Source organism: Molossus molossus, unplaced genomic scaffold (assembly GCF_014108415.1).
Source record: "Molossus molossus isolate mMolMol1 unplaced genomic scaffold, mMolMol1.p scaffold_m16_p_8, whole genome shotgun sequence".
Taxonomy (NCBI): domain Eukaryota; kingdom Metazoa; phylum Chordata; class Mammalia; order Chiroptera; family Molossidae; genus Molossus; species Molossus molossus.
Genome location: NW_023425402.1, coordinates 84,030,126 through 84,043,965, shown reverse-complemented (window position 1 = coordinate 84,043,965; position 13,840 = coordinate 84,030,126). Strand labels below are relative to the sequence as shown.

Genomic DNA, 13,840 nt, shown 5'->3' with positions numbered 1-13,840 from the left:
ATGGAAGATGAAATCTTGCCCTAAAGGGCATTGAAGTGCAGTTGAGGTGATGTATTTCCAGAATACTGCAAGTGAGAAAGCTAAACCAGGTGGCATATTTATATGTTTAAATGTTAGTATGAAATCCAAAGCTAGTTAGACTCTGTGTGAAATGATGACTTTAATATCACATGCTTTAAAAAATTATGTATTTCTGAAACTTGAACTTCCGGAAGCAAGTCAAATGGTAGATTTGTTCAACTTAAAGTAGTGTCCTTGTGCTTCTGGCAGTAGGGAACTTTGGAATGTTGTTGAAGATGTTTACAATGATCATTTTTCTGTATGTCATGGTTTAGGAATGTGCAATATTCTACATAAAATTCGATATTGTAGAAGTTACATTAAAGTGACGGTATGTGAAATTTAAACCTGGAATTTACCCACTGTTAAGCTCCAAAATGGTTTCTCTGCACTTGAAGTTACTGCTTTTTTCTCATTCTTTTCCTCTCCAGCACATGCAGGAAAATGTATATTTATTTGACATACACATAGATGGTTGTAACTTGCAGTCGCCCATTCATCCATTCTCCTGACAAACGTTGGCTTACTGCTTGCAGTGTGTCTTTCCCCCCAAATAATGTATTGCTACTATCATTTGAAAGTGTGTGAGTAGTTAAGTCTACTGCAGTGTTCTGACTCTTAACAGAATATCCTATACATTTCTGTCTTTGTTGCATCTTCATTTTACTACCGATTTTGCAGGGTTGTTTTTTTTTTCTTTCTTTAAATTGTAATCAATAATGAAATGTAAAATAAGCAATTGTATAATTTGACCAAATTTCTTTAATAGAGATTTTATAGATTTAAAAAATAGTAATAGTTTTTCTGTTTAAAAGTTAATGCGTTGAACTTTCAAAATGGCTTCAGTTTGAATGGGAGCAATTTTGAGAGTAGAACAGGAAATTGGAAACCAAATCATTTAGTCTTTAATTGGTATATAACTCTGTTGTATATCCTCTTATGTATTGTGAGAATTATGACATACTTAAATTTATATAATACAAGAGTCTCTCATGAGTCTAGTAGAGATTACAGACTATAGTTTTGAAGTACTTTTGAAGATATTTTATTGAATAATTAAATGCATGGCACTTATTTAAACCCCCCAGTGATCTCTTAGTGAGAAGGACACTCCACCAACTCAACCCCTAGGGATGGTGTAATTATGGAGATTATAATTAAAATGAATTAGTCCAGCAGCTTTTATTTTCCCTTCTGAATATTGCAAATGCTTATGCACCTAGCCTGCCTCATCTCATTGCCCCTATTCCTCACTCCATCTAGCGCACTGTCCCAGACGGGGCATCCCTAAAATGTTATCCATCCATCCATCCATCCATCCATCCATCCATCCATCCATCCATCCATCTTTGAGCTCTGTGAGCAGTGACACTTCTGACATAAGGGGAAGCTTCATGGTGACTTTTGCTGTTGTCATTCCAGGTACCTGGGACAGTCCCCAACTTTGCTGTTGTGCCCTCAGGCAGGTTAGGGACAGTCACTTGAGAGCCAGAAATGTGAAGATGAAATTTGCCTTCGTAGTTTTTCGGGGACAGATGATTTTAACATTGCTCACTGAGTTTTCACCTGAGTGTGTCTTCCTATCTAGAACTCTTTTCTTTACCTGTTTCGAATTTCTTCCTTCCATGGCATATTTAGCATGTCTAAGGGAATTTCTGTGGATTGCTGTCATATCACTTGTGGACTAAGTGCTATGGAAAAGGGGAGAGATTGTAGGAACTGGAATGGTTAGGGAGGGCAGGCACAGAATATGGAATATTAGGTATACCTCAGACAGATGCCAAAATTCACAAGGGCATCGGAGGCAGGAGGACAGGATCACCTAAGCCATGACACAGGAATGAGGATCTCAAGTAGGGGCCACGGAAGAGGCCCTTCTGTGCAGAAAGATGCTTATGCCAAAGGGCTGCCTCAAGAATATGCAAAGCAGTGTTTGATGGGTGGGTAGGTCATGCTCAGTTTGTGGTTAAAGCTGGAGTGACAGACCAAGCAGTTTTAGCTGGTTTTCGTGGGTAGAGCTATCACAGATTCTCAAGCAGGGTGGAAAGCTGGCATTTGGGCAGACCGCCACGTACACCTGCTGCAGAATCTTTCAGAATCCTCATCTTTCTTTCAATGCATGCTATTCTGTGATTCTTTCTTGTGTAACCTTTCTTTTCTTTCAATAGGTCACTGCTATCTGTTCCAACTTATTAACTCTGCTCTTCCTTTTCTGACCTCTCTAGAGCCTAGAAGAGGAGATAACATCAATTTTGTTTAGTGAAAAGGGCTTTTCTGATAGCATGAAAGCCACCTTCACCTCAGCCACCACTTGGACAGCAGGGGGCGCTGCTGTGAACTGTAATGCACCTTCTGAACCGCTTTCTTCCTCGCCCTTCCCACGGTTGCCTGAGGTGCATTTTTCTTTGTTTCCCGTTTTTAAAAGCCACATGTGAGAGTGATTTTATTTTTTAAATATTCAGAAACCCTTCCCTTCAGTGCTTTCATTGGGGAAATTAATTCTTCCTGGGAGAAACATACATGAAATAATGACTGAATTTGAACATAAGGAAATGATACAGATCAGATGCTCTCTTGCTTCTGTTGGGTGCCCCACCACCATCAGAAACATCTGCCTAAACTCAGAAAGTCATTTAAACCACTAAAGCTTAGATTTGGAGCTGTTATGTGGAGGGAAACCCTCAAACCAAATATAGAAGCTAAGTATGCTTTGTAGAATTAAAAATATTCGAAGCCCAAATGTCTCTCAAGCATCTTCTGATGCTTATCATTTAAAAAATTCTGTTTACATGGAAAATTTTGAGGTGCCTGCCATATTCAGTGAAATAATTGTCTTCAATTTGGGAATGAACCTAAGGAATTCCTTGAACTTGGGCAGAACATATCCAACCATTTGAAGTTAAGTAATAATAATTCACCGAGCTGTAATAATGGTGAAGATTTAGGTATTGTACTACTTAACTAGAGTACATTTACTCCCAAGAAGTGGATGTCTATGGCGGAGGGGGGAGGCATGGGTGAACATCTCAAATAACAAGTTGGTTCATTCAGTTTTCAGAGATGCTGGTGGCGGAGCTAAATCTTAGAGGAGACACTTGGAGTCATCATTGACTCCACCCTAAGACACAGTACCCTTTTGCTAATCTGTAATACAGTTTGGGATGTTAATAGCCATTTCTGGAACATTTTTATGTTAATATTTGTCTGAGACCCACTGTAATTCTGCCAGTTAAAGCTGTTTTTTTTTTTTTTTTTTAATGAGCCAGCATAAAGCAAAGTTCTGTCTTATTAATACTATGTTCATTTAGGAATCAGGGTTTCAGGCAGGCTGTATAGTCTGATTAAGACCCAAACTGTTTGTTGAATAGATTTTATGAGTTTTACATTTTATAATAATCATCAATAAGCTTTGGTATAATTCCAGTTTTTTCCCTATCTTTTTCAACTATATAAAGAGAGCTTATAGATATAACTATAATAAAAGCTCTTTATTTCTTTGGGAAGATGCTGGCTGTTAATTGATTTTGTTTTCTTTTGTAAGCTTTTGCATTGTCTTGAGTGTCTTTCATGTGACTTTGAGTAAAGGTTTTTGTAGATGTTGATTCATACTGTCCTGTCTTCGCAGTGTCAGATGTTTGTTTTGGTGGGTGTTGAGGTAACACTGTATTGATTTGTGTCCTCGGTTGCTTTTTGTTTCGCAGAAACGCGCTCCCGAGTCCGAAGGGCCTTGCACTGGAGCCAGTGATGCTGTTAAGGTTCTCCCCTTTTCCATGTTAACACCATTGCCTGACGCTTCTGACCCCTCACGTTCTCCCCGCTTCCCTTCCAGTCAGCCATCATAATCATCTTTGTTTTCCTCCATGACATGAACCTGCCATCAGTTAATTTTGGTTTTCGTTGTTTTTATTTATTCACGTATTTTTGTTCTCCCTCATCCGCTTCTTTTTTGTGCAGAGTTCACATGAGACTCTGAATGTAGTGGAGGAGAAGAAGCAGGCAGAGGTTGGGAAAGACGAAAGAGTAATCACAGAAGAAATGAATGGTAAAGAGCTATCACCTGGGAGTGGTCCTGGGGAGATCCGTAAGGTGGAGCCTCTGACACAGAAAGACTCCACCTCCCTGTCTTCTGAGAGCAGCAGCAGCAGTGAGAGCGAGGAGGAAGATGTGGGCGAGTACCGGCCCCACCACCAGGTGACTGAGGGCACCATAAAGGAGGAACAGGAGGAGTATGAAGAAGAGGTGGAGGAAGAACCCGGCCAAGCATCCCAGGTAGTAGAGAGGGAGGATCCAGTGCCAGAGGCCAGCCCAGGCAGACTTGCAGGGGCCAGTGTGAGCACAGTAGAAACAGTGACCCAGGAACATGTAGTTGCCCCCGAGATAACTGCAGAGAAGAGTGTACACGAAGGCGCTATTAAGCAAGACATGAGCGAAGACACAGAGGACGAGCAACACAAAGTTAACGGAGAGGTGTCTCATGTTGACATTGATGTTTTGCCACAAATTATTTGTTGTTCAGAGGTAAATGGGAGACTCATCTGGGAGCTAAACTCTGGAGCTATTTCTCAGGTGGAGAGCACCTGCCTTTCTTCTCCTCTCCTCCAAATTCTCCCTCGTCTTTTTCAGCAAGATTCTGATTTCGATCTCTCAGGGGAGGAAGGGGAGAGCACTGCTTTGTAGCCTTTCTGCCAGCTCGGTCAAGGTTGCTAGCTCTTACTGCGACCGAATCGCCTGACCAGCAGACTCCTGCAGCCGCCTCATCGTTTTCCACTCTTGCTTCACACCTGCAGTTTTCTTTGCATGTTTTGGATGCTTTCACCTTTTCCTCTTTAGTTCACTGCTTCCTCATACTTAATGCCTTTCTCGTTGGTTTAATTATAAAATTGTATATGCAGTGTTGAAAACGGGTCAGTGTGTGTGTGTGTGTGTGTGCTGTTGTGACTGGTTGGACTTTTTGGCTCATGGTCTCTTCAACTTGATCATTTTAGAAGTGGCTCTGATCACCGTGTGCTCTGGTTCAACATCTGGCGGGGATGGAAACAGTATTCCTTGACCAGCACGGTGATCCTCTCTTTAGATTCCAGGGAGTGCATGGTTTGGTTGAAGCTTTTTCGTTCCTTTTAGGCAGCAGAGGCTGGACTGTGTGGTAGGTGACTCTCCTTCTGTCCTGTCATCAGTTCTGCGGTATCCGCAAGTCGATCCTCTGTTTTGTGGATTATCCGCACCCGATCTCGGCTCTCCTTTTTTCTTTTCCGAGAAAGAACATTCCTCACTCCTCTTGAGTTAAGTCTTGGTCTCTAGGTGCAGTGTTCTGAATCGGAAGTAACTTTTGTTGAGGGAAGGCGTACTTGCAGGTGAACATGTCTTCGTTCCGAAGCGAGCTGCCCGCAGTGTAGGGAGTGGCCCGATTTGCTCTGCTTGACGAGCTGGAAAATCTAGAGATGACTTCGTCTTGAAATAATTAAATAGATTTTTATTATGTTACTTTTCAACTTCCTAGACCACATTTGCAAGAGTCTTGGAATGCTCTGAACTATATTATTTTCCGCATTTACCATATTTTACACTGGGGAGTTTTCTCTCACAGTATTGTAGTATTTGGTGGTAGTGTTTAGTCTGGCATCGTAGTAAACATACATGCTCGTCAGACCACAATGTTAACAGTCCGTGAACCTCTCCTTTAATGTCTTCAGTTGTTCAAAGCATTAATGCCGTATTGGTGCGCTAATCTACATATAACAGTTTAACTTACATAATACAGAAGAAACACTGCAAGTTTTAGACAAGCATAATTGAAAACAGTAACACTTCATCTGAAAATGGGATCTCCTTGTCAACAGAGCAGAAAAGACTTTGAAGAACAGAGCAGATCTTAGCCTCCGAGATGGTGCCAGTGAAAGGCAATGAGCCCTCACACAGACCATGTGCTGCTTTAAGCTGCAGTAAAAGTCCCAGCAGGGCCACTTCACATGGTTCACTCTGTTTCTTCTTTTCAAATGTATTATTACTTGCCCAAAGCTAAAGTCGATAGTCATTGTGTACCAGGGTTGACACGTAAGTAAATTGAGACCAGAATAATCTACAGTGTATCATAATTTGAAGCATACCACAGTGTATGGTGCCATTATGTTAGTTTATTCATATCCTATATATGCTATTTGGAGGAAAGTGCTTTTCTTCTGTGTCTTTTATTTTCGATTATTTACTTTTACTTTTTTCTTTTGTGTATGAGTGTGTGTTTGGAGAAACATATTTCTTACAATTATTTTTGAAGGCTCCAGTAAGGACTTTTACTTTGTTACCTCTAGAATTTATTTTTCCCTTCCTTTCCACCTCAGCCACCTGTGGTAAAGACAGAGATGATAACAATTTCTGATGCCTCACAAAGGACAGAAATCTCCACCAAGGAAGTCCCTATTGTCCAGACTGAGACCAAAACCATCACATATGAGTCTTCACAGGTACAGAAGCTCGAGATTCGGACCGAGTTCTCTCTTACTTAGCTGTTTCTCTTTCCATTCTGTCTTCTAGTTCACATGTTTCTGACTTTGATGTAGCTTTTTACATCTTCACTTCATAATCGTACTTCAACAGCATAACTTACGTTGCTCTTCAGATTGAGACAGAGAACTGTAGGCAAATTGGTGGCCCAGTAGTTATAGGGAGGAAGCATACCCGTGATGGTTGAAGACAGGCAGTAGCAATATTATATTATTATAAGCCATTTCTGCTTGATGTGTTCAGGATGATTTGTGTACACGTGGGAAACAGATCCTCTCACAGTTTATGATGTAATTTGTGGATGAGTAGGGATTCGCATCCCCTGCCGTGAAGACACATCAGTCAGTGCACTCTTGCTTGCATATATACGCACACATGCACATACATCCGTGCTTCTCCTTCACGTGGGACTATTTTCTGGGACATATGTCATCATTCTTATGTAAATGCGATATCTAAATAATCAAATTTGTGTGTTTGATTTTAGGTATTCAGACATTGGCTCTGTAAAGATTTGAAATTATCACTAAGATATTTAACGTTAAGGGTAACAGAAAAAGGGAAAGTATTTGTCATTTCCAGATGGAACTGTTTAGAAATTTAACTAATTAAACTAAATTAAACTCTTTTCTTGGCTGAAAAAATTCAGTGTTCATAGTAGGATTGTACCATGGTTAAAAATAACAGATTATTACCCTCTCGAAATATTTTTTTAAATGTTTAATGCCTGTATGTGTGAGACATTCCTCAGAATCATTTTAGACATACCATCTAAATGCGCATCGATCCCGCATGAGCACACACAGGTGTTTGATGGTGGGTGTGGTAGGAGAGCGTGTACTCGTGTTTCTGTGTCTGCCCTCGTGCAGAAACACGTTGCATGAGCCCAGTTCGAGAGATGACCTCTGGACCTTCCGGTTATTTCCTTGTATCAGGAAACGGGAGGCAGATATATATGGTGATCTTAACATACATTAACGTTTAGTTTATAATCTTAATGTAAACTAAAACTATGAATTTGTTTTATTATTGCTGGTAAGTTCTCAAACTTTTACCTTTTCAAGTATCAAAGCAAACAAGTTAAAACCTGTTTAGATATTTGCACAGGATTTGTAAGTGAGATACATGTATACTGAGAGAGAGCCCATGCATGCATACCTATTGAAATGTATACCTTCACATGTATGCTCACAGCATACACACTGTTACAGGGAAAATGTCGTTTAAAAATGTAAAGATAAGTAAAGAACCAAACGCTGCTAGTTTAGTCTATCCTAGTCAGGTTCTGTTGCTTAGTATCTGAGAAAATGTTGATCTATTTTTACCCACCTGTGCTTAAACAACAAAACCAGCACTTCTGGTCACTATGAAACCTCCTCTGCCTGGTTCTCTCGTTTCTTTTTCAAGCTTCTACAAATGCCCTTCAGTCAGGTGCTCTCGTGACTCTGCCAGCTCTCAGTGCCACCGCCTACTTCCACTCTTCCCTTTCTCTCCCTCCAGAGTCTGGGGTTTGCCTCTCTCTGTGCATTTACCCTTTGCTTTTACTCTGATCGAATGCCAGCCAGTCCTGCTCAGTAAGTCACCACCAGAAACATGAAAAGACAGATAGCATCTTCTGCCAACTGCCAAGATTTTAAAAGATGCACATTCGACGGGGAGGGTCTTCTATGACAACATAATGGAAGTTAAGCATTGCTTTGTATTTTTCCCCCAACTGTCCAAAGATTGATGGCGGGGCTGCTGGTGACTCGGGCACGTTACTGACCGCACAAACCATCACATCTGATTCCGTGTCAACAACCACCACCACACACATCACCAAGGTAAAGCAACCCAGGGAAATCCTGGGGAGAGACGGTCCACTGCAAACAGGGTCCTTTCTGAATTGTTTCTTTGTTCCTATGCACACTTCAAAATCATGCACAGATAGCACCAATGGAATAAAAATGTGGACATTGAAAGTATCCAAGAAAATTGGGCTCCACTGGCAAATGCATTTAAATCAAATTGCAATTTGTAAAGTGCAAGGGGGTAAAAATATGTTTTGAATAGCTATACCTAAGACAGCTACAGGAACAGAGGGAAGGTAATAAAAGTGGAAGCACAGGGTTAGTGAATCCAAAGTGAATGACGCTATTATATATACAGAATTTTCAACAAGTTCTTCAAATAATGTAAATTTCCCCTTATTGATTAAGATACTAGTATGCTGACTGGGGTATGTTTCCAGGCCATTCTCTAACTGTTTAAGATCAGGTGACCAGCAGCTCTGCAGGTGGGTCTGGACTAGCCCCAGCAGCCTCCCCTGGGGCCCTGCGAGAAGTTGACTCTGTGGCCCACTCGAGCCTGCAGGAACCGGGTTGCTTTAAGACGCCCTCTCAGTGGTTCTCCTGCTGCTGCAGTCATCAGATTCCTCACTCCAGCCTTATTGTCCAGTGTTTCCTTTTGCTTCTACTTCTCACATTTGGTTAGTGCGTGAATGTCTTAAACGTATCTTTTGTGTGCCCCATACTCCATATTTCAACACAGAATTTTGTAAATTTTAAATTGCCACATAAATGAAAGTTGGTTTTGCTGAGCATTTCAAAGCACATCCAGTCATTAAGGCTAGTGATGGCCATGTTTCGTATGAGCAGGTTCATTCACTGTGACTTAATGTGTGTGTTTCTCAGAATTCCAAGGTTAGGTGTGTGCTTTCTCAGGACTGGGATTTGCTCGTTATCTCTTTAGAATGTCACAGGCATTCGCCTCTGTCCTGGCCCAGGCCCTAGTAGAGGCTCTAAGCCAGGAACTGGGAGTTCCTGCCCACAGCCTGTGCAGCCACGCTCCATGTTCCCGTGTGTCACTACAGCAGATGCTGTCATTAGATCATGGAATGGGTATATCAGCCTCACACCACCAAGTCCAGGTCCTCTTTATTTCTATTACTGTACTAAACCAAATGAACACAGTCACCAAGTAGATTTGCATGATGGGAATCAAGCAGACCCAACGATAACTTCCAGCAATTTCCCAACCCTACAGAAGATACTGAAATTGTTAGAATTCCTTGTAACTTTGCATAAACCAATTATTTCTTCTCCTTTTGACCAATTGGGAATGAAGAGACTCAGGAAGTTTTAACAATGTCCCAGTGGAACTATGTAGAATAAATGGCAGCTGTTCCCCCTCAGCGTTACCTGCATCTTCATAAATTTGTTTTCAGGTTGCTTTTAGTTGAGGAACACTTTCAGATGCTACAACTTTAACAACGGGGTGCTCCATTGAGCTGTAGAATAGGGGGTGTCCAGAACGTCAGCCTTCCCCACTCGGCGTGCCCGCCTTACGATGATCAGCAGGTCCAGGTGTGCTCCGTCTGTGTTCCCTGATCGTGTGTAAACAGCTTTGGTGATTACTGTTTCTCCTTCTTTTCTTTGTGACCTTCAGACTGTAAAAGGCGGAATATCTGAAACAAGAATTGAGAAACGCATCGTGATCACAGGAGATGCAGATATTGATCATGACCAGGTAAAGACCTGAGGTGCTGGTTCCGGAATTGTCCCTGTTCATTTTCTAAGTTTTGCACATGTCATCATGTCACAGAAAACAGATCCCACCCCTGCTCCCATGCCTTCTGGTTGAATGGCCGCCTCAGCCCGGCATGAAGGCACTTCGCACACCTGTCCTTTCCGCCTTCCGGACACGGAGGCAGCGTCAAACGGATTGCTTTTCATTTCCTTCGGGCTTTCTGTGCCCCTCTCAGGGCATGAGATAGCTGAGATATCTGGCAGCTGTTAGGTAATCATGTGGTTTAAAGTGTCATCAATTATTTAAAAACGAATGGAAGGCCCTGGCTGGTTGCTCAGTAGTTAGAGCCCGTGGACCAGATTCCTGGGTTCGGTTTCCGCAAAGGGCATGCACCTCGGTTGCAATTTGTCTCCGGCCCTGGTTGGGGTCGTGTGGGTGGCAACCAGTCGACGTCTCTCTCACATCAATGTTTTTCTCTCTCTCTTTCCCCCTCACTCTATCTGAAGATAAATGCAAAAATGTCCTCAAGTGAGGATAATAAAATAAATAAATAAACAAATAAATAAATGCAGGTGATGAATAGAACTGCTGGGGACTTTGAGAGTAGTTTAATTTTATACTGCAGTCCCAAGTGATAAGTTTTTGTTTTTCTTTTCTTACTTTATTTTTTAAGTCCGTCCGTCCTTCCTTCCTTCCTCTTTCTTTTCTTTTCTTTTCTTTTCTTTTCTTTTCTTTTCTTTTCTTTTCTTTTCTTTTCTTTTCTTTTCTTTTCTTTTCTTTTCTTTTCTTTCAGAGAGAGAGAGAAACATCGATGAGAGAGAACATCAATTGGCCGCCTCCTGCATGCCCCCCACTGGGGATCAGGTCTTCAACCTGGGCATGTGCCCTGACTGGGACTCGAACCAGCGACCTCCTGGTGCGTGGGTCGAAGTTCAACCACTGAGCCACACCAGCCGGGCCAAGCTGTTTTCTTTTACAGCAACTCGAAGAAAAGGACAAGAAATGTTTAGTTGACCACCCCAGCTGGAGAGTAGGAACAGATGTTTATTACCTAGCTTTGAATGGAATATTGAACTCAGGAAAGAGAATTTTAGAGAACAAAATTTCTCATTTATGACTCATTATATATGACTAAAATAGAAATAGATTTTGTTCTATGCCTTCAAAGGGAATGACTGATTTTTAAAATCCCTGTGAACATGGTTTTACTTCTATATTTTACATGTGTTTTTTTTTATTATTTTCTTGAATTATCAGAGGTTGTAGGGTTGCCCTCACTCTGAATTTTGACTAAGAGTATGGATTCCCCGTGGAAGACCAATACAAGTGCCTGTTTACCACTGGAAAGTGAATTATCTTCTTAGAGACCAGTTTCCCCTATAGAGGATTTTTCTGCTTCTCACTGGTACAATCTTGAGATCTCTGACCTCAAGTTGGAGCAAAGTGTCTTGCTTTCTTGCTCCAGGACTCTCGCTCAACAAGCACGTGTTGAATTCCTACAGTGTGCGAGGCAGGAGCCAGCGTCCTCGGCTTGGTAGAAAATGGAAATTAGGGTCTCCTCCCAGCCTTTGCTTCTACCCTCTGTCTTGTGCGAACCAAGGCCCTTTCCAGCTTTCAGATACCACTTTTTCCTCTTAGGGATTATCCTCGTTTTGTTTTATGTGCATTCTTTTGTCTTTTGGCCTGTTGTAACTGAACACTCAGATCTAGGCAGTACTGCTTCTGAAAGGCAAACAGTAAAAGCCCAGCCTGAAGTGGAAGTGCCCAAGGGGTACATGTTGCTCACTCTGACAGTTGGAAATAGTGTGGCACCGCGGATCGCTGACTCGCTGCACGGACACACCTGCCGTTTGCATGTGTTTCCGCCCATTTTAAAATCGAGGGCAGATATCCAAATGACGACAAGAGAGATGCAGCTTCCACATAACTTCTTCATGTCTAATTAGGAGATGGCGTAAACTTTTTTGAGGAACTTTTAATTGTGGCTTTCGGTCTACTTGTCGTTAGAAGCTCATGATGAGATCACTTACCCTTTAAAGCCTGTAATGAGGTGGCAGGACTGTTTAAGATCAAAGCGGGGAATCGCCTCTCAGCCCAGAACCATGTTGATCATGTAGTGACTTCAATATCCCTGACACCTTTTTCCGCTTCTTGCCTACATTAAAAGACTCTTCCTAGCGGAAGGAATCCCTTCATCTGAGCAAGATAGGAAAAAAGGAATCTCTTTTGTGCTGGCAAATCAAAGAGGCGTGCTGTCAGAGCAGCCTGCCCGGCTCTCCGCCCAGTGCCGGTCCTCGAGCTCTCGCCTCGCGGGACAGCGCCGTGACACCGCACGTGTTCCTCGGCTGGAGGTTACTGAGCAAGCCCAGTGCTAAGAAATCACTTCTCAGCTTGACAGTATGATGTGTTTTCTCACAGTCTATGGTTACCCTAATAAGTTAACATTTAAATTTGATTTTATGTACTGAAATCATGGAATGAAAGGAACTAATGGCAAATTGATTTCAACTGTGTTTAAAGATGATTAAAGCAGTTTTTGGGTTTTGTTTCTAATTAAAAAATTGTATTTATTTATTGACTGATTTTGAGAGAGAGAGATATTGATTTGTTGTTGTTCTATGTATTTATGCATCCATTGATTTATTCTTGTACGTGCTCTGGCCATGGATCAAACCCACAGCCTTGGCATATTTTGATGGTGCTCTCGCCAACTGAGCCCACCTGGCCAGGGCTTGTTTTTCTAATTAAAGCGTGTTTCACACTTGTTTCTTTCCCATGAGCGTCATCTATGTTTTCCCTTTAACAATTACACTTGTTAAAATTACAAATGTTGCCCTGGCCGGTTTGGCTCAGCGGTTAGAGCATCAGCCTGTGATCCAGAGAGACCCGGGTTCGGTTCCCGCTAAGGGCACGAACCTCGGTTGCAGTTTGTTCCCGGCCCTGGTTGGTCGAGTGGGTGGCAGCCACTCGATGTGTCCCTTTCACATCGATGTTTCTCTCTCTTTCTCTCTCTTCCTCTCCCTCCCTCCCACTCCATCTGAACAAAAATGGAAAAATGTCCTTGGGTGAAGATAAAAAAAAAAAAAAATTACAAATGTTTTGCCCTGGCCAGTTTGGCTCAGTGGTTGAAGCATTGGCCCGCAGATCCAAAAGTCGCAGATTCAATTCCGGTCAAGGGCACATACCTCGGGTGTGGTTCAGTCCCTGGCCCTGATTGGGGCTGGGCAGGAGGTAACCAATTGGTGTGTCTCTCTCACATGGATGTACCCCCCACCCCTTTTATCTGAAGATAATTGGAAGAATATCCACCGGTGAGGATTGTAAAAAAATTACTAATGTTTTAATGTGAACTTACCCAAAGTATCTGATAAGTTGTCTAGCTACATGTGGCTCCTGTCAAAGCTCATCCTTCCCAACCAACATGGGCCAGACCTTCTGATCGCTCTAGCTTCCCCTTCCCTGTGAGCACATACACACTAAGAGCCACGCTCCGTTTGCTTGTAGTCCACACACAGAAGACTCTCTGACCCTCTCTGAGATGAGATCCCTGCTCTTCTCCCAGCCCCGCCAGTGCCCCCGCCTTCCCGCCCCCCCTAGTGCCCCCGCCTTCCCGCCCCGCCAGTGCCCCCGCCTTCCCGCCCCCACTAGTGCCCCCTGCCTTCCCGCCCCCGCCGGTGCCCCCCGCCTTCCCGCCCCCGCCGGTGGCCCCCGCCTTCCCGCCCCGCCGGTGCCCCCGCCTTCCCGCCCCGCCGGTGCCCCCGGCCTTCCCGCCCCC

At 42.9% G+C, this 13,840-nt stretch overlaps 1 protein-coding gene across 18 annotated transcripts in view; it reads left to right on the top strand.

Moving 5' to 3' along the window:
- The window catches only part of EPB41L2 (erythrocyte membrane protein band 4.1 like 2), a 206,369-nt gene that overhangs the window by 172,282 nt on the left and 20,247 nt on the right, over positions 1–13,840 (top strand). For 7 of the 18 annotated variants that reach the window (XM_036248002.1, XM_036248005.1, XM_036248003.1 and 4 more), the window contains exons 16-20: positions 3,762–3,815; positions 4,015–4,578; positions 6,396–6,518; positions 8,283–8,381; positions 9,985–10,065. In XM_036248002.1, the coding sequence (XP_036103895.1) occupies positions 3,762–3,815; positions 4,015–4,578; positions 6,396–6,518; positions 8,283–8,381; positions 9,985–10,065 (921 nt within the window). Of the gene's footprint in view, positions 1–2,285; positions 2,454–3,761; positions 3,816–4,014; positions 4,579–6,395; positions 6,519–8,282; positions 8,382–9,984; positions 10,066–13,840 lie in introns of all 18 variants that reach the window. The other 11 variants (XM_036248011.1, XM_036248008.1, XM_036248009.1 and 8 more) reach the window with 7 other exon arrangements.